Below are 25,689 nucleotides of genomic sequence, written 5' to 3' on the forward strand. Positions count from 1 at the left end.
ATATAAGATTACACTCCGGAATATATTTTATGCCAGTGTAAACACAATGAGAATAATGAACAGTAAACAGAAAAAGGAGCGTGCTGACATATGGAATTTCATGGGGTTATCTATCTGCCGTTGTGAGCAGGCCCATCTTTCTAGCTCCATATGCAAAAGAAAAGCACTGGTGCCAGGTGAGGTCAGACCATTCCCACTCTTCTCTTCACTGCACTCTTCCAATGGAAGCCCTAGGCCCAGAGGCATTCCTAGGGAGCGGCTGAGGGGGCTACAGCCCCAGGTAATTTGGTTGTAGCCCAGGATAGAAGCTCTAGGGCTACAAGCAAAAGGCTAGCTAGCCCCGAGTTGCGACAGTCCCGACATTAGCACAGCCCTGCCCTAGCAACACCACTGCCTATGCCTCAGTTTCTAGCTGAGTGCTCACACGTGACAAGTGCAGTGCTGGACAACACCAAACAGACCACAACACATCGAACTCGAAAGAAGCCAACCTCAATACGTTTTCGGAGAAAGATGGGGGTGTTTACTCTGTATATTTAGTTACTTTTGCCAGACATGTTAAGTTGGGGTAAGGCATTGAAAACGTTGACATTTCTACAACATAGTGGAAAGGTTACACTGAAAAGTAGAAATGATCTCTTTGAAAATAGTTTCAAAGTATATTGATTTAAAACAAAGTAAGGTCATTGAGAAACATGGAAATATGAGAATAATGTTTGAATCTAAATGAGGACGGTGAGAGGTGCTGTCTGGCAGTGACCAAATATAGTTTGTATTTAGGCCACTAACAGATTTTCAACTCCCAATTTAATATACACTTGCCACAGAACAGTGCCATCTCTGTTTATGGACACTGTTCATCTAGCCTGTGTGTGCAACCCAGAAGACATAACTGGCAAGACTGTGAGGGTGGTGGGTGGTGGGTGGGCACCACCCTTGTGCAGATGATTCAATATGTGACCATTTGAAACAATCCGCAGAGTAACTATACGGAGCACTGAAGAGAAAGAAAGGGTTCCGGTCCAAGGACCCTGTGGATACATGCCATGTGAGAACCCAGAGAACCAGCCTGGGTACTGTGTGCTCACTGTACCGGTACAAATGACCCTTAAATGATTATATACATCAAATCCTTTATATAACAACTTATATAAGCAGTGTGAACCAATATATCATAAACACATTATAACAATGATGATTCATCCATCATCAGGGCTGTATCTGTGTCTACCCTCACTGTCTGAATAGAATCATCCAATAAAGGCAATTCAGAAATGGGATGTGCGTTGAAATACGCATACATTAAACACGTTATTTCCCTGCACCTGCTTGGAACGGGCACAGGAGAATGTTCAATGCATGAGAGGGTCATCAGAACTCACCATATCACAAGTGGAACAGCAGAGGTATGAACCACTGCTGTCCCAGTTGCATTTACACCATTCAAACAGGGATAGAAATATATTGTTTTGCATTGCCCTTTTAGCATGCTCCGGACACTAATGTGTGCAAAGGGTATGTCTAGTGCATTGTTTGCACTGCTAGCCATCGCCTCTGAAATTCACAGGAACCATTTGAGAATAGGATAACATGCGCATTTCTCCAACCACCACAACTACAAAAAGGTCATCCTAAGCACTTTTTTATTTACTGCAGTTTTTGTGAATCCGTCCTGTTATGTATGCATTGAAGCATGTCTGAAACACACACTTACAGATCAAGAAATCAGAAACATGTGTTAAAGACCTATTCAAGCCACACACTTCAAAGAAGAAGCATTCATAAAAGTTCGCCCAATTACAATAATAGAGGAAATACAAACAACAAAATATATCTTCAACTTACGAAAAAGGCAACACAAAGTAAGTACTATAGTTTCCCCACAGCACTGAAACTATGCCTCGCCTGTTTTAGGCTCTCGTTTGCATTCGTTTCTGCAAGAGGGTCATTTGCAATCCCAGAGTCATGAGTCAAATAGAGGATGTCTGTAGATATCTCCTGAGTTGGTTTGACAAAAGTGAAGTCATTAAGCCCAGAATCCAGGGCCACAGCCACCTCATAAGAGTAGGGCAAGCACAGAGTGGCACTCTGATAGTTGGGTGGGAACTGCGGCACATTATGGGAGTAAAGAGCAGCACTAAGAGAATCAAAGACCGTGGGTCCTCTGGGATGCCTGCATTTGGTTTCACCACGAGCATCAGTGATAAAATGAATAAAAATGAAATGAAAGACAAGGCAATAACTAAATACACCTCCAAATTCGACTGATTGTCAGAATCTAGAGGCTGGTTGCTAAGCTCAGGAAGAGCCTCTTGCATGTTTTCGGAAAACACCATTTTCAGAGTAGCTGTGGCTGACAAAGGTGGCTGCCCATTGTCCTTCACAATAATGACCACCATTTGTGTAACAAGATCTTTTTCTGGTACAATTCTCAATGTCCTGATTTCTCCAGAGTGTAGTCCAATATAAAAGAGTGGGGGCTCAGGGCCTTGAAGTAGGTGGTGGGACAGCCAGGCTTTGTGTCCAGAATCAGCATCCACAGCCACAACCTTCGTTATCAGGAAACCTTGATCAGAGGATGGAGGCACCACCTCAAAGGGCTGAAGACTGTCCGGTCCAAGTGCTGGATAAAGAATTTCTGGAGGGTTATCATTCTGATCGACCACATATACCTTCACAGTGACATTACTGCTGAGAGGAGGCGACCCACAGTCCTGAGCCTTCACCTGGAACTCAATCTCCTTGAGTCGTTCATAGTCACAGGAGCGCTGGGCGGAGATGACACCCGTCTCAGAATTCATGGAGATATAGGAAGAAAGGGAGACTTCTCCCATTAAGTTATTCAGGGAATATGTAACACGAGGAGAATTTTTATGCAAATCCAAATCGGATGCTTTTAGCTGGTAAATGGACGCTCCGGGGGGTTGTTTTCTGGGAGGAAGACCTGGTACAATGTTTTGTCAAAAACTGGAGGGTTATCGTTTATGTCTGAAAGCTGTAAAGGGATGGTTCGGCAAGAAGGTGATCCTTTGTCAGTGACTGTGACTGTGATGTTGTACTCAGGGAAAGTTTCCCTATCCAGGGCGTAGGCAGTGACAAACTTGTAAAAGTTTCCAGGTGATGACAATAATTTAAAATGCACATGTTCCTGAATAGTGCACATAACATCACCGTTATCTCCCGAATCTTGGTCATGGGTGTTAATTAGCGCCACCACTGTGCCCAGAACTGAGTTCTCAGGAATTTGACTAGTGATCGATGTAAGGATTATTTCTGGGGCATTATCATTTTCATCTAAAACCTCTATAAGCACATCTGAGTGAGCAGCAAGACAACCACCATCTTTAGACTTCACTGACATTTTGTATGAATTAGTGGTCTCATAATCAAGCGGGTGCTTAATTTAACTTCACCACTATCTGCATCTAAAGTGAAGTGGTTCAGAGCCTCCTCTGCTATGCTGCTGAAAGAGTAGGTGATCCTTGCATTGGAGCCTTCGTCGCTGTCGGTGGCTCTCACCTGCAGCACCAGTCAGTTATTTGCTGCACCTTCACTGATTCGTGCAGTATAGCTCACTTGATTAAATACTGGAATATGGTCATTGGCATCCAGAACAATAATGTTAAATTCCGCGGTGCCAGATCTGACCGCATCTACCCCATCAGAAGTGGTGAGGGACCAAGTGATGGTGACTTCGTTTTTGGCGGTCCAAGGCTTTCTCTAGCACTAACTCTGCATACTTGTTGCCATCGCTGCTCTCTCTTCCTCCTATTGAAAAGTGCTGGCTATCACTCAACTGGTAGCTCTGCAGGGAATTAATGCCAATGTCTGGATCTCGGGCATTTCCAATAGAAATGTGAGCTCCTGGCAGCGTGGACTCTGCAATTTCGATATCAAGTGAATTCTTCAAAAAACTCGGCGTGTTGTCATTTATATCTTGGATAAAGACTTCCACGTGGAACACATTCAGGGGGTTCTCCGCGACCTCCTGGAACTTAACAGAACAAGCGGGGGCCTCCCCACACATCCCCTCTCTGTCTATTCTGTCACTCACGTCCAAGGTCCCGGTGTCTGCATTTACTGAAAAGTGTTGATTCTTTCCGGCAGAAACAACACGCAGTTTCCTGTCAGACATATCTCTCGATTGCATCCCCAAATCCTTGGCAAGGTTTCCCACAATGGACCCTCTCTTCATGTCTTCAGGAATTGAATACTGTGTCTGGCCAGACACAGCAGCACAGACCCAGCACAATAACAAATAAACTAGTATTTTGCGGCTGGCCCTCTGCCCTGCACCGCGGGTGCGCGAGCCCTCTCCAGCCACGAACTGAGCAGCCTGCGTCTCCATTTGCCTGCAAAAAGCAAGGTATTCCAAAGGCATTCATAAAATTAATTCGTTTTCAAACTAACAAAGGTAATCACGGTAATGAAAGAAGGTGGTTGTATTCTGAAACCGGAGCTCCGAGAAAACAACCCGCTAGTCTCTGCTGCTCCTCCTGCGACTGTGCTCTGAGAATGCAGGGACTGGCAGCTCGAGTGGATCGCTAGCTCGGACTCGAGCTCCATGTTGGCCAACAGCGGCACCTTGTGGTTCAAACTCAGAAAACAAAACTCCCAACTATTGGAAACAACTAAAAATAGAGGGCATACGCTCTTTATACGTCATGGAAACACACATAAATGGAAACGATAGTGTATGCAGAGCCAGGCAGAACGTGTGCTTCCTAATACACTCAGAGAAAACAGCAGCGCCTGCACGTGTACAGTGTTCTGATCCCCCAAACCATCTTATTGCCACCAAGTAAAAGGAGCAATGCAAATAACCATGTGCATTGCTGTGATGATCGGTGCTTCCTGTATTAATCAAAGAAGCATCTGCGGATCAGGAAATGCTGTGTGCATTTTGACACAGTGATGCAGTAATGGAGACGTGATTGTGAGTGATCAATACACACACGAAACAACCTGCGGACAGTGGCGGAGACCACGGTGGCCATCGATATTCATGTGTGAAAGGTCATGTTAGCAGAGCAATCCCTAAAGTGAGCAATATTACACAGAACTATTGAGAGAAATCTATGAATGCGACAGCGGCAGGAGGCAGCACAAGGAACAGCATGTGCATACCTTTGGCGACATGCGCTAGAGTACAGTTATAAAGCATGGCAAGTGCAGGAGGACACATGCAAGAGGAAGGCACAGAAAAGACTGTTTCGTCAACATTCCGCAGTTTAGCAACATCCGTTTATGAAACAAATGTTCAGTTCGGAATCCCTTCCAGAGAGGGTGGGCCACAACAACCCTACCAGAGAGTGCGCGTGGAGGCAGAGTGCGGCTGGCACTGCTAGTTTTGGAAATTGTTGATGCGCAAGTGTTTTCAGTCACAAGGATGATTTAGCCCATTTTCCAAGAACTCAGTGTGGTTTCTAGAGGGAACTTGATTCTTGGGACAAATAAAAAACCCACAGATCATTCAGAATATTTTCGTCTATCTTCTGGGTCAGTAGAGGGGTTACAGGAGCATCTCCGAACATTATTGGCACTCCGCCACCCAGCAACAAAGCATGAGGGCCAAGAGACCATGCACATGGGAGCGGAGCACAATACAAAACCCAGTAACAGAACATATACGATACAACATAACAGGTATAGGGAGGGTTTGAGGTCAAACAAAATGTTCAAGACTGATCAGCAAGTCATTTAATTAACAGCAGAAGGCACTGCATGGCAGGAAAGTACACTCTTCACACTATGTTTTGGCATGAGCCTTTTGGCGCCAGCCATTTTATCACACCACTTTGGCCACAAAGCCCCTTTCGGCAAGGCCAGAGTGGCGCAAATGCCAATTTGGCACAAGGGTCGTTTAGATGTGGCTGACATTGAAGCCCTCTAAACACCCTCATGCAAAATGTTAACACACAATTTGGTTTTAACACATGTAGTTGGGGCAATGTGTGGTAATACCCAGGTAGACAAACTTAAGAGCCTTGTGCCCATGCCGTGCCGTTCTGCTATTTTGTCGTTGAATGCCGTTTTCCCCAAAGGAGGAAGATTCTTATAAGTATCACCATGAGTGTCAGATACCCAGAGAGCTCTCCCTATTTCTTTTCTTTTTTTCCACTATTTTTTTTAAAATTGTGTTTAGCCTACAAAAATAAGGTTTTCACAAAACAATGAAGTAGACAACAGAATCAGGAAAAACAAGGAATAAGAAGTCAACAAATCTTAAAATAAAATAAGAAAAGAATATTGCTGCAAAAGTTAACATTTCAAGAAAGCATACAATCAGTTCAATTGATTTCATCCATAAAAAAACAGAAAATAGAATTCCGCTAATTGCCCCAAGAAAACACATTAAAAAAGCATACATCACCAGAACTAGTTTCACCACATTGCACCACATGAGCCTAACCCAGATCTCGGTCAGTAACACTGCACCTAGGGTAACATAGCCTCGGTTCCGCAAAGGCAGGACAAGCCAGGACAATGTGTTTAAGTGTTTCCACTGCAGTAGCCTTACAAAACCTACAATTAGTATTGGTTACTGACGTGTCCCACTTTGCCCTCCTTTCCAGAGTCGCAAATTGATTCAAACAAAAGTGCAAGTATACGCCCCGAATCTTTGGACAGGGAAACAAGGACACATACATCAGGAGCTCAGATCGGTACCTTCTGAACTTTGCTTTGCTCAGCCCAATCGGCTGTGAATAGTTTTCGCTTTACCACCCCAGACACAACTCTTAGCTTATCTGGGGGGGACCCGATCTGGCAGAGGATCTCACACATGGTAGTCTTAAATTGAGTCAGAGTAGAGGCCGATAGGAGTGATGATGCCTCACGCAAGGATTGGTACAGGGAGTTATTCGGCAGGTTTAACATTTTGACGTATTCTGCCAACTTCCTCCATAAGGCTCTGGCTGTCAAAAAAGTGAGTCCCAACTCGTGTCTGACAACTGCATTGGGCACAGAATTGTTCAAGCCCAAGGTTCTCTTCCAAAGCAACCACTGGAGTGTGTTAAGCGATGCCCCCAAGTCAAAGAGGACAGTACCTAGACCATATAGGACCACAGGTTCAATGTTCTGGAGACAGAACCTAATCAGGGGTACCAAGCAATAGCGACAAAGTTGTGAGTATAACCAGGTTACTCACCGTAGTGACCACCTTACTCCTAGTCCATAGTCCCCCTTCCTCCATACTTGTGGACATCTTTCCGTCCTGTGGGACGGGACCGGAGCACATTTGTAAAAAGCATCCAAAAATATTTCCCAAAATTGTGTCCTTCCTCTCTTTCTTGCGCGGGGCCCGGCACGCGGCCGTAACCCCGCCCACCTTGGCTCCGCCCCACGCATCGCCCATCAGTTCGTTTCTCTGCTTGTTCAGGACTGGATGCACTTGCAGCCTCGGAAGATTTTCTTCCCTTTTTTCTTCTCTGGCTCTCGCTAGCGATCGTGTGCTAGTCTTTCTATGTCGTTCAAACTAGACTTTCCAGATTGTTCATCGTGTCACCGTCGATTCGCGAGGGCGGATCCCTATCCTCTTTGTTTAGAGTGCTTGGGTTCAGATCACCGTTGGGACTCCTGTTTTTACTGCGACTCCCTTTCGGTCCGGGCAATTCAACCTCGGTTGGAGCGGTGGGAGGAGGTGTTCTGACGAATTCCTCCTTCACATTTTCAGGCGTTCATCGATGAGAAGAAGAAACGCCCGGTAAGTTCTTTACTTTTCAGAGCACCCTGGCCGGGGGATACCTTTCCGGGTTCCTCTCGGGCTGGGAGGGGCGTTGATCGCTCTGCCACCGGGGTTCGCCCTGAGGTGCCCTTTGGGCCTAATAATTGTACTGGAGTTTTCTTGAGGGTCTCCGTAAGGGGCCTGTGGATACCGGAGTGCGCTCCGAAGCCCCTCCTGTGGGGGCTGTTTGTAGACCCAGTTCTACTGAGTCGTGGCGAGACCCCGGTGGGAGGACGCATTGCGTCTCATTGGGAGGCGTGGCAGGCCATCACAGAAGACAGATGGGTCTTGTCAGTCACTCGTGCAGGCTTCCGCTTACCTACTTCCCGACTCCCACAAGGTGGCAATATCTAAAACATAAAGGTTGAAGAGGGTGGGAGCAACCACACAGCCCTGCCTAAGCCGCACAAACGTACAAACCGGTGCAGAGGTAGCCCCATCCCTCGTCAGCCTGACCATTAAAGATGATTCACTATGCAGCAATGCCAGAATCTGGACCATTTTAAGTGGTACTTTCCACTGTAGGCGTTTACTCCACAGGGTCTCCCGACTTACAGTATCAAAAGCATTGGACATGTCTGTGGAGGACATGTAGACAGGGCCCACCACCCCCGTTTTTACTGCTGCAGAGATGTGTGAGATTATAGTGCCATTAAGGGAGATCCCCATACCAGATTGAAACCCTACCTGGTGTTTAGAGAGACGTTTGAGATTATCTGTTGGGAGAGTTCTCTGAGCAAAAGAGAAGCAAACATTTTGCTGGAGGCGTCTAAGAGGGCGATTGGTCTGAAGTTCTTCGACTCAGACATGTCGCCCTGTTTGTAGATAGCTATAATGATGGATGGTTTCCAGGTGTTTGGAATATTACCTTCCCGATATACAAAGTCAATTCGGTCCTGTTTAAAGAGCATTGGCGGGATACCATCGGGGCCCGGCACCGCAGACGGCTTTGCCCTTCCTATAGCCCACCGTACGTCCCCCTCATCCCAAGGGCAAGCCTCCCAGTCCTTCTGGCCCCTATTAAGGGACAAGCACTCACACTCATCCCTGGGACGAGCACATTTATTCTCCAGGTATACCAACCAAGTGTGCCCTGGTGTATCACAACCCTTCTTGGAGACAAAGTCATTTGTGGTTTGCCTTATCGTAGACCAAAAATGTGTATGATTGTTCCCAGCCAGGGTTTTTACTATCGCCTGATTGGCTGCTATATGAACTTGTCGTCTCCATTGGGTGACTGTTGTATTATAGCGTGCTTGTATTTTCTTCTTGGTGGCCACACATTGTGATGGCAAGAGGGAGGCTGATCAAAGGGATCTCAGGTCCTTCCTTTTAAGATTCTTTGCCTGGGCAATTGTACCGTCAAAGCGGTGAGTATGACTTTTGTCAGAATAGAATTCACCCTTGGCTGCCAAGCGGGCCAGATGTGTGCAGAGTAAGATTAAAGGATTCCACTGAAAAACTGCTCATCAAGCACCCCCCTGACTTTATTGTGTGATTAAGAATGTTAAAGAACTTCCTACAATTTAATGCATTCCATCTAACCGACAGGCCACCTGTAGATAAATGCTGTAGCTAACTCAGTCGGGCCAAACTCCAGACGCAATTGCAGTGTGAGAAAAAGGGGCAAGTGATCATTGCCTGTAGGCAGGACCCTCGTGAGGAGTTCACAACAAGATAACAAACGGGAAGAGACAAAGAAGTGATTAATCCATGTGTTTTTGCCCCTGGACCAAGTAAAAAAAGATCCCATTGATTTTTCTGAGGGAAGACAAATACTCAGACCCCAGTTATACAGATGGTTTAGCCAAATAGTGGGAGGGTCTGCGAACACCAGTTGGGGGCTAAATGACCACTTGTCTTGGTATTCTGGCTAGCCGACCCTCCGCACAGCGGGCATTAAGATCCCCCCCAGAATAATCATACAACTTTTGGCCTTCGCCAGCCATCCCTCCAACAGCCCATCCGGGCCTTCTAAGAAGGACTTCAGGGCATACTTTGCAGAGTTCCAATATGCGTTTAACCAGTAAAAAGTAATCAGGGCTATCCTTGAATGTTACAATCACTCCCAAAGACCTTCCAGGGGAGTTGTTATCTCGTAATGGCAACACTTCACCCCCAAATCAATGGCAATGGCCAAACCCCCAAGAGGGCGGCCTCTACAGCTCCTAGTTGCCATCTTGCAATACGTATGAAAGCCCTGGAGCATAAAATAATTAATATCCATTGTCTCTTGGAGGAAAAAGAATATTAGCCTCTCCCACCCATGATTGTAACCCCCTGGTTAGGTTAGCAAATCTACAAATCTACAAACGTTCCAAGACACGAATTTGCACTCCCCATCCTAGAGCACATTTTTTGATGTCTGACCTTGAAAAACATTTGTCCCACTTCTTCCAGCGACAATTAGGGAGTTAGAAAAACAGCCAGTGTTGTTGGGTCATGGAGGTTGAAAAGATCATAGTCTCCCACCTTCAATATTTCTCGATCCTTCCACACTATTTGTGCTATCAGGTTCGATTTAAAATGGAAGACAGATCTGTTAGTTCCTGATTTGGGGAAAACCACTAGCGTTATGTCATCAGATCTCAATGCAGGTAAAGATGGAATATCCTAAAAACCCCTCAACATCTGTGATCTGTTCATAGATTGTTGGACGTTAGTCTGGGAAACAAAGTCCCACCCCATGATAGTCCCCTGGAAGGTATCAGCCCATATTATATCAGATGAGCCATTGCACTTAGAAGACGACAGCGCAGGCTCTGCTGGTAGAGACATAGGCACCTCACCAGAAGTCAATGCCTGGAGTGACAGCGCAGTAGGTTCCAATGCATCTTAGTGAGTAGCCAAAGAGTTTGTGGAAGCCTTGGAACCACGTTGCTCATCTGCATTTGGGCTAAATTAGATGGAATAGAGTTACCCAAGAACAATGTCATCTTGCTTTGTTTGGTTGCTGACTTCTCCTTGGTACTTGGTAGTTGGGGAACAGAGTCCTCGGATGAATCCTGAGCCATGGAGGAAATTGTTGTCGGAGATTCAAGTGCCAGGTCCTTGACTGTGTCCTTTCCTGAGGGTGTGCTTATGAATTCTTTGACCTTTTTCTGCTTGTTCAGGTTAGAGACCGGAAGGTTTTTAGACTTTTTCCTCTGTTGCGCTTTTGTTTAGGTCGTTTCCTTATCTTTTGCGGTTGGCGGCCCTCGTAGGTGTTAGGGAGTGGCAAGTCCGCAGCAAACTGCTGCTCTGCCTCAATGTCCACCTCTTGACTGTCTGCTACCGCCTGTAAAAGAGCCTTCTCCCGTTGTTTGAAGACCACAAGCACTGTCGGGGTATCCCCTGTGGCGCTTTGTTCCAGGCTAGAGGATGGTAGTTGTGCCGGGACAAGTGGTTCTGGTACTTCCCAAACGTCCTCACCAATGCATACGCACTCAGCAATGAGGGACCCCATTTGTGGGTTTTGGTGAGAGGAAGCACAATAAGGGAATTTAGAACCTTCCAATAGTGGGGCAATATTAGATTCAAGCTTACCCAACTTCCTTGCATTGTCCTGGGCAATATCCTTGATGTTGTCATACAACCGGAGCATAGATTCTATTACCAGGTGCAGTGCCAAAATCAATGCTGGCACCAACAAGTCTATCTGTGGCAGTACCATAGAGTTCCTCCTCGTTTCCATGTTGTTTGGCGTAAAGAAGTCCCCATTCAAAGCCTGTTTAAGGATAGATTTCGGGATGGAATTATCCAGATTTCCTGAGTGAGGGCATTTTGGGCGGAGACCCTTCAAATAGGCAGTTCGTACAGACCCCAAAGAATAGGACCTGTAACCTCTGTTTGTTACCCCTTCTACATTTTCACAGTCTTTCAAAGGAATCATCCAGTACCATAGAAAGGTTTAAGGATATTGGGGGAGCAGCCTGCAGCCCAGGGTGTTCTGGAGCCTCTCCTGCCACGGGTAATTCAAACACAAGTCTCCCGCCCTCCACAGTAGACCTTGATCCAAGTGTCGGGGAGTGCAGTTCCACCGTAAAAGTAGTACAGTGATTTACCCCATTGGATGTAGTATTAATACAGGGTGGATTTGTTGCCGCCTTGGGGAGTTGTATAGCAGGCAGAGAGGGGAATCCAGTACTTAAAGCAGGTCTAGCCACTACTTGTGAGAAAAGTGGGGGGGCACCAGAGGGGGGTAGCATTTTGTAGTGAATAAACATCCTCTCCCATTACCTCTAGGACTAAATGGGTTTGGTCCCCAGTGGCCGGAATGCTGCCCTATGGAGCGGCTGGTGCCTTCCCCACTTTCCTTTTCTTTCAGGGCCGTCAAACCCTTCTCAGTAATTAGAAGTCTCCCATTCTGCAGCTTTGGAATAGGCATAATCAAAAGAGCACTGAGTCCACACCACAGTCACGCAACACCGTGCTTACCGTAATGCTGATGATAGAGTTGGTTACCAGTCAAATGGTCGAAAACATTTGGTCGACAGACAATTTGGTCGACACCATTTGGTTGAATGCCAAATGGTCGAATTTTTTTTTTTTTTTTTTTTACCCATTTTTTGTTTTTTTGGGGGGGGTCCCCCCCCCCAACCCCCTTTTTTTCTTTTTTATTTTCTTTCCCCACACGAAAACCCACAAAACACATATATATATATATATATAAAAAAAAAAAATTCGACCATTTGGCATTCGACCAAATGGTGTCGACCAAATTGCAGTCGACCAGTTTGTCGTCGACCAGTTGACTGGACACCGATAGAGTTGTGTCGGCACGCCTCACACACCCACAAGACCACTTATAGTTCCATTTGTGCTCTGCGCGCACTCCGCGTAGTAATTAAGTCATTATGCAAGCAGCGTTCTCAGGCTGCAGCCGACTCCTCCCAGTAGGATGAAGGAGGAGACAGACTCAGGATTGGAGCACTGTCTCCAAGAGCAAAAGGTAAATCCCACGTTGGGTGCACAATCAGCCACACCGTGATCACACACATTGAAGTAAGTGGCAATAGTGAAACAGACCCAAAGACCACTTATTGTTCCACGTGTGCTCCGCTCTCCTCATATTGTTGGAAAATCAACAGGCTCTGTCAAGGGGGTGGTGATGTCTTCGGGCGGGTGGAAGGGAAGGGGCTACACTTGATTTATTTTTTACATTGGTGAGCATCTGATCTGGCACTCAGAAGGGCACAAGAGAGGGAAAGGAGAAATGAAAGTTACTCACTGTAGTGACTAGAGTACTGTGAGAAACCAGCAGGTGTCTCAACCGCTAGTCCCCGTGGATCTCTCTCTCAGGTGGCCAGGGCACAGCCATCGCCTTTGGATCCAGACCCTGGGGGTTGACCAGTGCAGGAGGATCACCTGGATGAGGGGTCCTCGGGGAGTGGAAGTGGGACACCGGATGGTGAGACGCGGTATCCCTCTCTTCCCTGTAAAACCTTTACCCCATTCTACCCGATGAGATATTTAGAAATTCAACCCCCACCACCCCGTTCCTGCACGAACACTTCTGCACTGACAACCTGCTCGGGAAGAAAACAGACTCACAGCCAAGCCGTGTACCTGACACGTCCCAAAAAAATGAGGATGAGTTTGCAAGATGACCGTGTTGTTATGAAGAGTGGTGAAGGACTCACCTGATGACAATGCCTGCAGCTCGCTGACCTGCGCGCAGAGGTGAGCGCCACCAATTGTACTGTCTTAGTGTCACTAGCTGGATGTCCACCGAGGCCATCGGCTCAAAAGGATTGCGCTGCAAGGCCACCAGAACCACATTGAGGTACCAGACCGGATGCGGCTTATGCACGGGAGGACAGAGCCTGGACAATCCCTTGAGGTGGGCATTAAGCACCGGGTTAGCCGCTGAAAAAACATGGTCTGGGAATTTGTTTAGGCCCCAATGGCTGCCAAATAGGTTGCGCAGGTATACACCTGAACGCCAGAATGAGCCAGATATCCAGAGAACGCTAGCATATCATCCAGGGAGCAGGAGATGGAGTCTAGCCCCTTCTCGCGAGCCCAGTGGCAAAACCTAGTCCACTTGCTCTTATACTGGGATAGAGTAGACAGCCTCCTGGCCTCCTGTACAATGTCCCAGTTGTCATCCAAAAATTGAGCATGCTGCAGTCTCAAGCTGGTCAGGAACAAGGCCGCTTTGGCCAGCCTGGCTGGGTCTGAATGCTCCACTGTCCCGACCCTACTATGTCAGGAAGCACCTGCTGGGGATCGGAAGATGGAGAGGCCCCAGGAGCACAACTGCAGCAGATCCAAGAACCACGCCCTTGAGGGCCAGTGGGGGGCCATCAGGATAAGGCTACAGCCTACCAACACCCAGAATTTGTGGTGAGTCAACTGAAGCAATTGGGAAGGAGGGAACACGTAACACCTCTGGCCGTGCCTGCAGATCTGGAAGACATCTCCCAGAGACCACGGACTCCAACGAATCCATGAAGCAAATCGGGGTCACTTGGAATTAAGAGGAGATGCAAACAAGCCTATATCGGGAAACCCCAAGCTCTGTAACAGTAGCAAAAAGGAGTTGACGTGTAACTCCCACTCGTAGGTGTTGAACTCCATGCGGCTCAGGTCGTCTGGTTCTGTACTGTAGTCCCACAGGAGGTGGACCTCTAAAATCCAAATCCCCTCTGCCAGGGCCCATTCCCAGATTGAATGCACAGGGGGGAACAGGTGCCACCCTGCTTGTTCAGGTAGAACATTGCGGTGGAGTTGTCCGTGCGGACCAGAACCGATGTGTCCCTGACGAGGGGCAGAAAGGCTTTGAGAGCCAGTCCCACTGACCTGAGCTCGAGCAGATTGATATGCAGGAGGGCTTCCGCCCTGGACCATGCACCTTGAGTGGTGTAGTCCTCTAGAGTAGCCACCGAACCCAAAAGAGAGGAATCCATCACCACAAGAGTGGGCTCCGGTCGGGAAAAGGGGTCTCCCACTGCCACATTGCAGTCCATCAGCGACCATCGAAGGTCTGGCAGGAGAAGCGTAGATATGGGAACTTGTCCGACTGAGACCTCATCTCCTGGTCCCAATTGGCCGACAGGTGAAGCAGGAGGCACCTCATCTTGAGGCGAGCATGATGCACCGTGAGCATGCAAGATGGCATCAGTCTCAGAAGGTGCTGGAACCACCATGCTGGGGTGGCCGAGTTGGCCAGAAAGTGCCCTACCGCTTTGCGGCGGGAAAGGAGCCTCTAGGGCATGGGGAACAGCTGCTGCGCTGCCGTGTCCCAGCACAGTCCCAGGAAGACCAAATCCTGGGGGCGAGTCAGCAGTGACTTCCGCCAATTGAGGGAGAAACCCAGCTGGTGAAGAACGTCTACCAGCCGTTGGCAGGAGTGTGCCGCTCCCTCGGGTGAACGGACTCTGAACGGCCAGTCGTCCAGATAAGGGTATAAGTGATGGCCCTCCAGGTAGAGGAGACACGACACCGCATTCATCAGTTTGGTAAACACCACTGGGGCTGGACTGCGGCTAAAAAAGTCTGATGCAGCTGGTAAATGGAGACATGCAGGTACGCATTCTTGAGGTCCAGGGAACACATTCAGTCCCCTGCGCACAGAGATTCCGCTATGTGCATGGGAGTAATCATCTTCAAGCGTTTGAGCGGTAAAGACAAGTAGAGGAATAACAGGTCCAGAAATACCCTCATGCCAGCCTGGTTGTTCTTGGGTACTGCAAAAAGTCTGGAGTAGAACCCTGAGCACATGCCTAACTTGAGGAACCGGTTCCACACGCTGCATCCTGAGCAGAGAAAGGATCTCCCATAAAGGGAACCCTATCTGATGCAGAGGCGGAGAGGATGGTAGAGAAAATGGACGAGGAATACTGATCCCTGTGGAGATTATAGAAATAATGCTTCCAGCTGTCCTGGTAGAAAGCCAGCCGGCCCCCTACTGGCGAGCTGTGTTCCCCGACCATGACGTCACTGCTTCTTGGTGTCTGAGTCGGGAGCAGAGGAGGGGGTGCGGAAAAACCTTTCTGACCTGGCTTAGTCAGGGTGGCCAAGGACTTAGCGGTTTGTGTGGAGGCCTTCTTCTTTGTTAACTCGCCATCGGTGGGCGAATGAAAGAGGTCCATGCCCTTGAAGGGAAGATCTAGGATCCGCTCCTGTACGTCAGATGAAAATTTAGTCGCATTCATCCACACCGTCCTTCTCATCTCGACCACCAGGCACAGCCCTCTGCTGGATGCGCAGATGTGGGAGACCGAAGACTCCATGAGGTCCTGCACAACTGCCCAGGCATCCGCCAGTCTAGCCTCCAAGGGCTCCTGCTTCTCCAGGGGGATGCTTGGCAGATACTCCCTGAGCTCTCGCCACAGCCGCGGCAAAAGGCTTCAGCAGTGGCCTGCCGCAAATGGAGCCCTGAAATGGCATAGCACCACTTGCCCAGAGTCTCAAGGACCTTGTCCTCTTTGGACAGACTACTGGAGGAGGCTCCCTAGGAGGAAGACGATGAAGACGATGGTTTAGAATAGAGTGAGGCTGCCGCCACCACTGACAATTGTGGCTGAGGATGGGAGGCCAGGAGGACTGGCTCCCCATCCGTCAGACTGAGCCTGCCATCCAACTTCTTGTTCATCTGGGCGTTAGCTCTAGGTTTCTCCCAGACCAGTTTCCCCACCTGCAGGAGATCTTTCTGGAGAGGAATGCCAGAACGGATCGTGGTGTGTTTGCCCAAGACCTCTGCTAGCACCCCCGACTCCTGGGGGAGCCTCCTCAAGGCATGGGGACCCACCAAGAACTCCCCAAGGCCCTGAAGGTGGTCATGAAAGGCCTTAACAGGCGCAGAGGTTTCATCGTCCTGGTCATCGTCATCATCGCTGACATCGCACCCCCCCTATTTTTACAGACTGAGGGGAGCACAGGCCCTAGGACGCAGGTGCCGGAGGGGTCTGCCCTAGGTCCAGAACCTACGACCGGTCCAACAGTTGTTGAGGTGGAGTTGTTGGTGGTACAGGAGGGGTGGTATGAAGAACGGATAAGGCCTGGACAGGGGGGGGACAGGCACTGGCACAGGCAAAGCTGGAGGAATAGGCAGAGGGCCCAGAGGAGGAGGCCGGGAAGGCACAAGCTGCGGGATCACCTCCTTTACTATGTTCTTGAGGAGCCTTGTTATCTGTGCGCAATGCATGAGGAGCAGGAAGTGCTCGAAGAAGTGGTGCTCGCAAGCCACCGGGTCCCTAGGGGGCCGGCACTCTGAAGCGATGGGTCTACGCTCTTGATCGAAGTTCCAAGGCGCGTGAGGCGTGTAGCTGTAAGGCTGCGGTGGATAGATGTATCCCTGAGGGGACCATCCGCCTGTACCATACATTCCCCTGCCGATCCTAGAAGGAAGAGGACTGGGGCCTTCTGGCAAGGAGCATTCAATGGACGAGAGCACGGGAGGGCCCTTACTCAGATAAAAGATAGACGCCCTAGCCAGCTCCACCACGTGTTCATACACCATCTTGGGGCCTTGTGGCCATGCCCTGGGCGGGAAGGCACGAAAGCCCTCTGCCACGTGCTGGTTCAGACCTGGGAGGACCCGCTTTGGGCCTTGAACCCGAAACAGAAGCTTCAACCTCAGAGAACACTCTGGTAGCCGCCGAGCCCTCGGCTGGCCGGCAATCGAATCGCCCTGACTCACGAACTCGGAGGGAGCTCTGCTAGCCTGTGCGCTCTAGGCACCCGTGCTGGATCGTGCCATGGACTGACTTTTGGAGGTAGAACCTGATCAAATACTTGTTTGGTCAATAAGGAGGATGAACTTGATTGCCCCTCCAAAGACATCCCGGTAGGGCCCCTGGTCCCCTCGGCTTGGGAGCCGGTAGCCTTGACGCCTCGGGTCGGCGCAGGGATCACCCAGGACCCTCAGCTTGGGAACCGGTAGCTTTAGCGGCCTTGGGCCTGCCAGAACCTGAATCCATGGAACCCTTGCTTGTGGGGATCCCAGGGAAGGAGTCTCTCTGCTGAGGAACCGTACTAAACAAAGGGCCTAACTTGTATTGATGTGAGATCCTGGAGATGAAGTCCTTAATGTGAGCCAGAGGAGAAGAGTGGAAGATCTCCATCCAACGTGAAAACCGATTCTTCAATGCTCGGTGACCACGAGCGTTGCAAGCCACGCACTCTTCACAGCGGTGGTCGGTCCCAGGCACTCAAGACAGAGTGCATGGGGGTCTGAGGCCAGGAACGAGCGGTTGCAGGACGCACATCTCGTGAATCCTCCTGCAGCCGACATGCGCCGGGGAGGTGAGGAACTGAAGGGAGGTAAAGAAGATTGAAAAACAAAACAACGGGGAGCAGGCGGAAAGTTAAAAAGGGACCGTGCCTAGCTTCCAGATCCAACACCGTCCGTGCAGAAAAAGGGATGAGGTCAGGCACTGGAAGGCGGGCCCTCGGGTATGGGGGGGGCGTTCCCACGCCTGGGGCCATGGCGCCACGCCCCCACGCGATATACCAAATTTAAAGGGGAAGCTCAATTTTTTACTGACAAAGTTTCTAGCATTGTTCCCATGTTGGGGGACGCCCACAAGGATGGAGGAAAGGGAACGGGAAATATGAGTACTTAAAGGTGCAAGGATTAAGCAAAACTTGACTCCTATGTTGTCAGATAAGAATGTTAATTTGGACCACACCAGAGGCAAAGAGAAGAACCACGTTTAGTGAGGACTAAAACAATTATTGTGGCAATTTGTAAACTGGGTGTGACTGTAAATGTGAGATAGCAACTGCATTGGACTTAAGCGGATGTGGCCACATCCTAAATGTCTCTCTGATATTAGGACTGCCTAGGGTAGAGCACCGGAAGCTGCATCAGTCAAATACGTCTTTCAGTGAGCACAATCGTAAGTGTTAGTGCTTGCTTGTATTTGCCGCAAGATTGCAGGTCTTCCGGCAGCATAATGTTTCCAGGGGCAGACAGGAATGGTGGGTGGGGGAGGAGCGGACCCATGCCAGAAAAATGTAATATTTTCTAAAACAGACAGAAGAATGTCCCTCTGCAGAGCCAATGAGAACTAAGGATCCTGGTCTGGAGTAGACACGAGCGTAGTAATCTCAGGGTGCTGTGAGAAACTTGAAGGTGTCTTGTGCGCTAGTCCCCAGGGATCTGTCATCCAGGAGGCTGGGACATGGCCATCGCTATTGGATCCAGTTCCGGGGGGTGGCCCAGTGCAGGAGGATCACCTGGATGAGGCGTCCTCGGGGAATGGAAGTGGGACACAGACGGGTGAGACGCAGTACCCCTTCCCTACAACACCTTTTCCCATCCTACCCAGTAGGATATTCAGAAGTTCTACCACCCCCCTTTTGAACACGAACACTTTCCTACACCCCGACAGAAAACGGACTAACACCCGAACCGTTTACCTGACATGTCCCAACACATGTTTCAGACAGAGTCAGGCAATGGACAATAACTAGGCACACCTGATGGCCATTCGCTTCCCTGTTGGGATAAGAGGTGGAGCATGAAAGCACACTTTGAGAAAGCCCTAACGCACGAGGAACCAGCTATTCCAGCCCGGCAGTTTAAACAGAGGAGAAAGGCAGAGAGACCTGGAGGGACGACGAGGAGGGAATTGCCCTTGCCCTTTTCAACTCAGACCCGCAAAGCCTCCGAAAGGGAAATTATAAAACAGGGAATTCCAGCTGGCGTGTAGTGTGACAGGTGTCAACGGCACAAAGGGCCCACCTGCGCTGATAGCCAAAGCGGGGAGAAGAGCATTGGTGCTGTGGTGCCGCCCTTGACTCCAGAGACAAGAAACTCCAGCAGTTCTGCACAGCCGGTGAGTCGTAGAAGACAGATAGTAATACCAAACTGTGCTGGGCCCAAGATTGCAGATGGCAACCTTGTTGAACAAAGAACTTGTGTAATTGAACTTTAAAGAAACCCTAGTAAAAGGTTCAGAAGCAGAGTGGTTAGGCGTTGCGGGGGCGCTCATTCAAAGGACTCGGACTGAAGCCCTTTTGGGTTGTGTTGTTTTGTTGAAACTACGAAGGCCAAAGGGCCTTAGGAGAGGCTAGTGTAAAGTGTCAAGTGGTTCTACTTGGGTCGAGCAAAACCCCTCGTACACTCAAATGTCTTTGACATATGGGAGAAAACGTATTCAACTTTGAAACTGGCAAATGTGAACCCGGCAAAGTTATGCCTGCGAATTAAGGGTGAACAGTAATATACCCATGAACATTGCAATGACACATGTGAACCCAGCTGAGGGATGTCCACAATGGATAGTTGGTGAAAAGGACATTGGGACTGTTAAGTGATACATTTTTGAGTGAAAGGCCATAGTGAACCCGAATGAGGGAGGCTTAAATTGTAAGAAGGATCAGAGCCTGGCTGAGGGGATCCAAGGGGCAGAGAGCAGTTGCCCAACGTGGCAAGATTGCCAAAGGAACTTTTGTTTGTTTATTGTTTTTGGTACAGCCGGCCTTCTAAGACTTTTGCAGGAAAGAGACTTGGCCCCGGTCCTGGCATTGTTGAAAGGAACTGTAACCTTGTGCTGATGAGGCCCAGGAGTGTGCTGTGCTCAAAGGTCCTGCCTTGTCCCATGCTAAACACGTGGGAAAGTGAGATGCAGCCGTATCATCCTGACTTATCATTTGGTGAACACTTCTTTCTTTTCTTGAGAACATTATCACATACTGTTTTGTAACTTAGTTGTAAGGATTGGCAATAGTTTTATTTTAGTAGAGGCCCTTTTATTTTGACAATACACCACTAGGACTACTTTATTATTATTTGATGGTCGTAGCTTGATCCCATCTAAGATTTAGGTTCAGATTAGGCATTTTTCTCACCCATTATACAGTTAATAAACACCCTTGAACTGTGATATGAAATATGATATGATAGGTTATTTGTAACACGCTTAATAACCAGAGGTTTCTAAGCATGGATCTGGGGATGGAACCTGTGGTGCTCCGTGTCATCTTGCTTCCAAGGCGAGCACGTTGCCCATGAGCTATCCCCTCGATCACTTGTGGCTGTCCTTACTGTTGCCACAATGAAGTCCTAACAGTGCATGCTGTCTAAATTCTTTTTGCACAAAACGGTAGCGTTAGACATAACGTGTTGTGGGTTTATTACTCTGCAGAGCATGGAGGTCCCATTTGTCTAAGACCATGAGACAGAGTATGAGTCGAAACATACTCATGCCTAAAGGTCCTTGCGCCCTGTTGGCTGTGTCCAAAGGTGACCGGAGGCAAAATAGCCGTGCCAGAACGTCAGGTGCCCAAATGGTATTGCATAAACATCCTGCTCAGTTTCGGGTACTCACACTCTACGATATAGATATATAACATATTGTACTTTTGATTCAAACTCCACATAATACAATAACTAAAAAACATACCTGCATCAACAGCACATCTTCAGTTCCAGGACTAAGGAAATCTTCAATGAGTAGGGGTCCTTGTTTTTCATCACTCTGGTTTCCTGATAGGGTGTCCATATTGCATGGCATTTGGAAATCAAAGGGGATTTTCCCAGGGTCAGTTGTTAAACAGGCATCATGAGAATAGGTCTGTAGAAAAGCCCTGACCCCATCAATGCCCACAAACTGAGAGGCGGGAAGTGAATGGAAATTAACCCCTGATGACTCAGAGAGCTGGGACTCCTTACAGTGATTAAGCCTGATGGCCACCAGCAGAATGATCAGGAAAAGGAACAAGAAGGAAACAACAGCAACAGCGATCACCAGATACAGCGTGAGGTCCGACTCCATGTCTGTGGGAGCTGAAGGGTTACTGACGTCATGCAGCATTTCTGGCATACTGTCAGCCACCACTATGGTGACTGTCACCGAGGCAGAGAGAGGAGTCTGCCCATTGTCCCGCACTGACACCACCAGATAGTGTTTAATTGCGTCTTTCTCCATAATAGGGCGTCCGGTCCTGATTTCTCCAGTGTGGAGACCTACAGTAAACAGGCCCTGATCTGTGGCCCTCAGCAGCTGGTAGGAGAGCCAAGCATTCTGCCCAGAGTCCCCATCAACAGCCACCACCTTAGTGATCATATACCCCGGCTCAGAGGAGCGAGGAGCCATCTCCACCCCAGAGGAGCCATCCGTGGGGGCTGAGGGGTATAATATTTCAGGGGTGTTGTCATTCTGATCCAGTATATAGAATGTCACAGTGACATTACTCGCCAGAGGTGGGGAGCCGCCATCTTGGGCCTTAACTTGGATCTGAAAGTCTCTGAACTTTTCAAAGTCGAAGGACTGAAGTGCATAGATGACGCCAGATTCAGAATTAATGGATATGTAGGAAGACAACAGCACATCCCCAATGTGTCCATCAACGATGGAGTAACTGATCCTGGCATTCTTGCCCGAATCTGAATCTGTTGCTTTAGCAGTAAAAATGGAAGTACCTTGAGGTATGTTTTCCATTATGTAGGCGCTGTATGACATTTTAAGAAATACTGGCGGGTTGTCATTTTCATCTGTAATACTAAGGTTGATGGTTATATGTTTAGACAGTGGGGGGGTTCCAGAGTCTGTGGCTGTAATTGTTATGTTATACTGTGGTACTTGCTCTCTGTCCAACATTCCACTAGTTATCAAACTGTAATAAGTTCCAATTGACTTATTTAACTGAAAGGGGAGATGATGAGGGAGAGAACAGGCCACCTTGCCATGTTCCCCTGCATCCCTGTCGTATACCTGCAGAAGAGCAATGACTGTACCCATTGGTCTGTTTTCCGGTACTTCCTTGAGCAGAGATGAAATCAAAATCTCAGGACTGTTATCATTCATGTTCATGACCTCTATCAAAACCTTGCATCGCGATGATAGAGTACCATCATTCCCTTGGACTTCAAATTCGTAGAATTCAAATTCTTCAAAATCCAACTGCTCAGTCAATGTTAATTCTCCTGTTTTAGCATTCAGTTTGAATTTTTTTAAAGCGTTTTTCTTAATGTTATTAAATGAATACATTATTTCTGAATTTGTTCCCTGGTCCAAGTCAGAAGCACTGACTGTGCCCACAACAGCTTCCCTGGGCTCACTTTCCCTCACGCTGAACTTATAAACAGACTGGATGAACACGGGGGCGTTGTCATTGACATCCATAACTTTGATTTGGATCTGGGCTGTGCCAGATCTAGCCGGGTTCCCTCCATCGGAGGCTGTGAGGATTAAGCTGTGCACTTCCTGCTCCTCCCGATCTAGGAGTTTTGAAAGAACCAGCTCGGCATATTTTGTGTCATCGGTGCTATTCTTCACATCCAGGGTGAAGTGTTTATTTGCACTGAGCTGGTAGCTCTGAAGAGAGTTCACTCCCACGTCTGCATCATGTGCTTCAGGCAGCACAAAACGTGTCCCTAGTGCCTTATCTTCATTAACTTGCAATGATATTTTATCATTTATAAAAGAGGGAGAGTTATCATTTATGTCTTCAATTTCTATTTCGACTGCATACACTTTCAAAAGTACCTCTGAAATGATTTCCACGTGGATTAGACACTGAAAGACGTGCGCACAGATATACTCTCTGTCAATCACGTCTCTGGTGTATAAGCGCCCGGTGTTTGCATTGAGAGTAAAATACTGCTTCCTACCTCTGGATTCGATGCGGGCTCCCCCTTCTGATAACTCCCGGGGGTCCATGCCCAGGTCCAGAGCCACGTTTCCCACAAAAGAGCCTTTCTTCATTTCCTCGGGAATGGAATAACGGAGCTGCCCATAAGCGGCTCCCCAGACTGTCAGCATTGCAGAGACGAGCAGCAGAGGAGCCCGGGGGCCGCAGCTTCTTGGTTCCCGAGACATGACGAGAGGGAAGTCCCTGGATTATCAATCACTCCTATGCAATCCTTCTGAACGGGCCTTAAAATGACGAAGCGTTTAGTACTTCACTGGTGAGGAGACTGCCGAAGACTGAGCCGTACAGCGAGATTTATAAATATACCTCTGTGATGGACTCGTGCTATTCTGTACCACGTGATCTGCTCGAGCTCTTATTGCATTTCTCTCTCTGGTTGGCCAATAGCGCCGCTCAGTGTCCCAATCCAGAACTACAGCTGTTTACACAAAACGAAGCTCCCACTGAAAATGTTACAGAACTATTTTTGCATTCTCTTCATCCTAGAGAAGTTCCCATCAGAAGTGGAGAACCAGAACGCAAAGACCCGGGCACACCATGCCATTAATAATCATTAGCCATGTGGACTCTATTTTAAGGGCTGCATTTCCCTGTAGCACTGCATCTAAAACACATCTGGAATGGTATAACGGTGTATATTTAGTTTGCTCTTTCATGTCTTCCGAGAGACATGTCTGTACTGTATTTAAACTGAAAGAGAGTGCCTGCGACTGGACCTCCCAATATGAATCTCTAGTGACCTTGGTCTCCAGACAGGGGCGGGCATGGGTGCCGCCGCCATACAGACATCTCCCAAAGGGCCACGCGTTGCAGGCTGCGTGAGGTGCTGCTTGGCACTGAAACAATAAAGTGTTGTGTTTGGCACATATTGAGGGCTGTTGTCGGTTGCTGTGTGTTTAAGTTTGTCCCCTCTACAATGCGTCGCCAGTTCTCATCAATTTGAATCCACAATGCCAATTGAACCTGCCCTGCTGTTCTGTCTGGAATCTTGATTCCAAACGTAGCAGTGAGATAGATGAGGCACATATTCCTAAACACGCCCCTACAACGACCCCCCAACCATATTTCAAGCACTTCTCCTTTCTATAAACTGTATATAATCTCATTTCTGCACTTTTGTCTGTGAATCGTGGCATGTTAATTCAAAAACAGTGTTGGCTCTAATTGATATTACATGGCTTGTTGTACAATAATTTCCAAGCCAGTCTCTGTGGCACAGTCAGTAAGTGTTCTGACTTGTACCTGAGAGGTTGGGGGTTCGAGCCAAACCTCCAACTTCAAAATTGTGAAAGTGTTGTGAAAAATAATTAAGGTTTTAATTACCGTAGCCACCCAAATATGCAAACACAGGACGGATTTCCCCGGGAAAACCCGGACGTCTGGTCACCCTATCCTCAGTGGGACTACTGGGTGGGTGGTATATATTAAAAACAATTGGGGGCAGTATATACAGGCCTGGCTTATCCAACGCCAGATGTGGGGAGGATGTGTGGTATCCTGGTATGATTGTAGGTAGTGCTTGTGTATGAAAGGGCCTCATAGAATGTTAAAGTGGAGCTGAGAGTGTTGGAGGATGGGGGTTCCAGAGAGTGTTGGTTGGGACTTGGAGACAGACTGGGAACCAGGGCAGAGGCTTGTTACTTACTCTCCTACCTTTCATTGAGTATATCTATGTAACTAAGAAGAATAAAGCCTGTTCCTTTTAAACTTACCCGAGTCAGCCTGGTTCCTGCTCCATGTCGTTCCTGACTCAGATACATCACTCCGCTTGTCCTGACTCCTTGCTACAATGCAGTGGAGTGTTGCAGAGAACTGCGTGCAACATGAGGCAAAGATATGAATCCAGTTATGGCCCAGCTCAGCTTTTCAATCCTTTGGTTGAAATCTGTTAAGATTCTCAGAGGAAGGCTGTGAATCCCGCCACGGTCCACTCGTGACAGAACGCAGATATTTAAGCAGTCACTTCCCTGGATCTGTACCAAAATTACAGGAGCAAGTTCAAATCACAGCGAAATCAGTGAAAACGGGACCCGAGGCCTGAGATTTCTAGCGCCAATGGGCACTTCATTAAATTACAGACATTGACTCGCCTGACCAAGACCTTACAGGCAGCGGGTTAATGGATCTGGTCACAGGGGGCGATGGGCTGGGAACTGTAGACCAAGGATTGCAGCAGGTTCTGCGGCGCTAAGCCCCAGCATGCACACTAACATTTGAGCCAGCACTAGCTATTCCTCTCGATGCCCCAGCAAAGCACCATAGAAGGCCCAGGGTGTCACCTGCAGGCACACAATAGCATGGGCAAGAACATTAGGTGGCACTATGTAGTAACTGGCTTTTGTGTTTCCTAGGGGAGGAGAAGTGTAGTAATCTGG

General features: G+C 48.3%; 1 protein-coding gene and 1 pseudogene across 12 annotated transcripts in view; both read right to left on the reverse strand.

The window, feature by feature from the left end:
* The window catches only part of LOC138582666 (protocadherin gamma-C3-like), a 1,158,828-nt gene that overhangs the window by 773,172 nt on the left and 359,967 nt on the right, over positions 1 to 25,689 (reverse strand). The window contains exon 1 of one of the 12 annotated variants that reach the window (XM_069654174.1): positions 21,064 to 23,552. The exons of the other annotated variants lie outside the window; for them this stretch is intronic. Within the exon in view, the coding sequence (XP_069510275.1) occupies positions 21,064 to 23,481 (2,418 nt within the window). The 5' untranslated portion in view covers positions 23,482 to 23,552. Of the gene's footprint in view, positions 1 to 21,063; positions 23,553 to 25,689 lie in introns of those variants that run through there. 12 annotated transcript variants of the gene reach the window in all.
* On the reverse strand, positions 1,971 to 14,856 carry LOC138582471 (protocadherin gamma-B7-like; annotated as a pseudogene).

This window comes from Ambystoma mexicanum, chromosome 3q, assembly GCF_040938575.1.
Source record: "Ambystoma mexicanum isolate Mex_15411 chromosome 3q, UKY_AmexF1_1, whole genome shotgun sequence".
Taxonomy (NCBI): Eukaryota; Metazoa; Chordata; class Amphibia; order Caudata; family Ambystomatidae; genus Ambystoma; species Ambystoma mexicanum.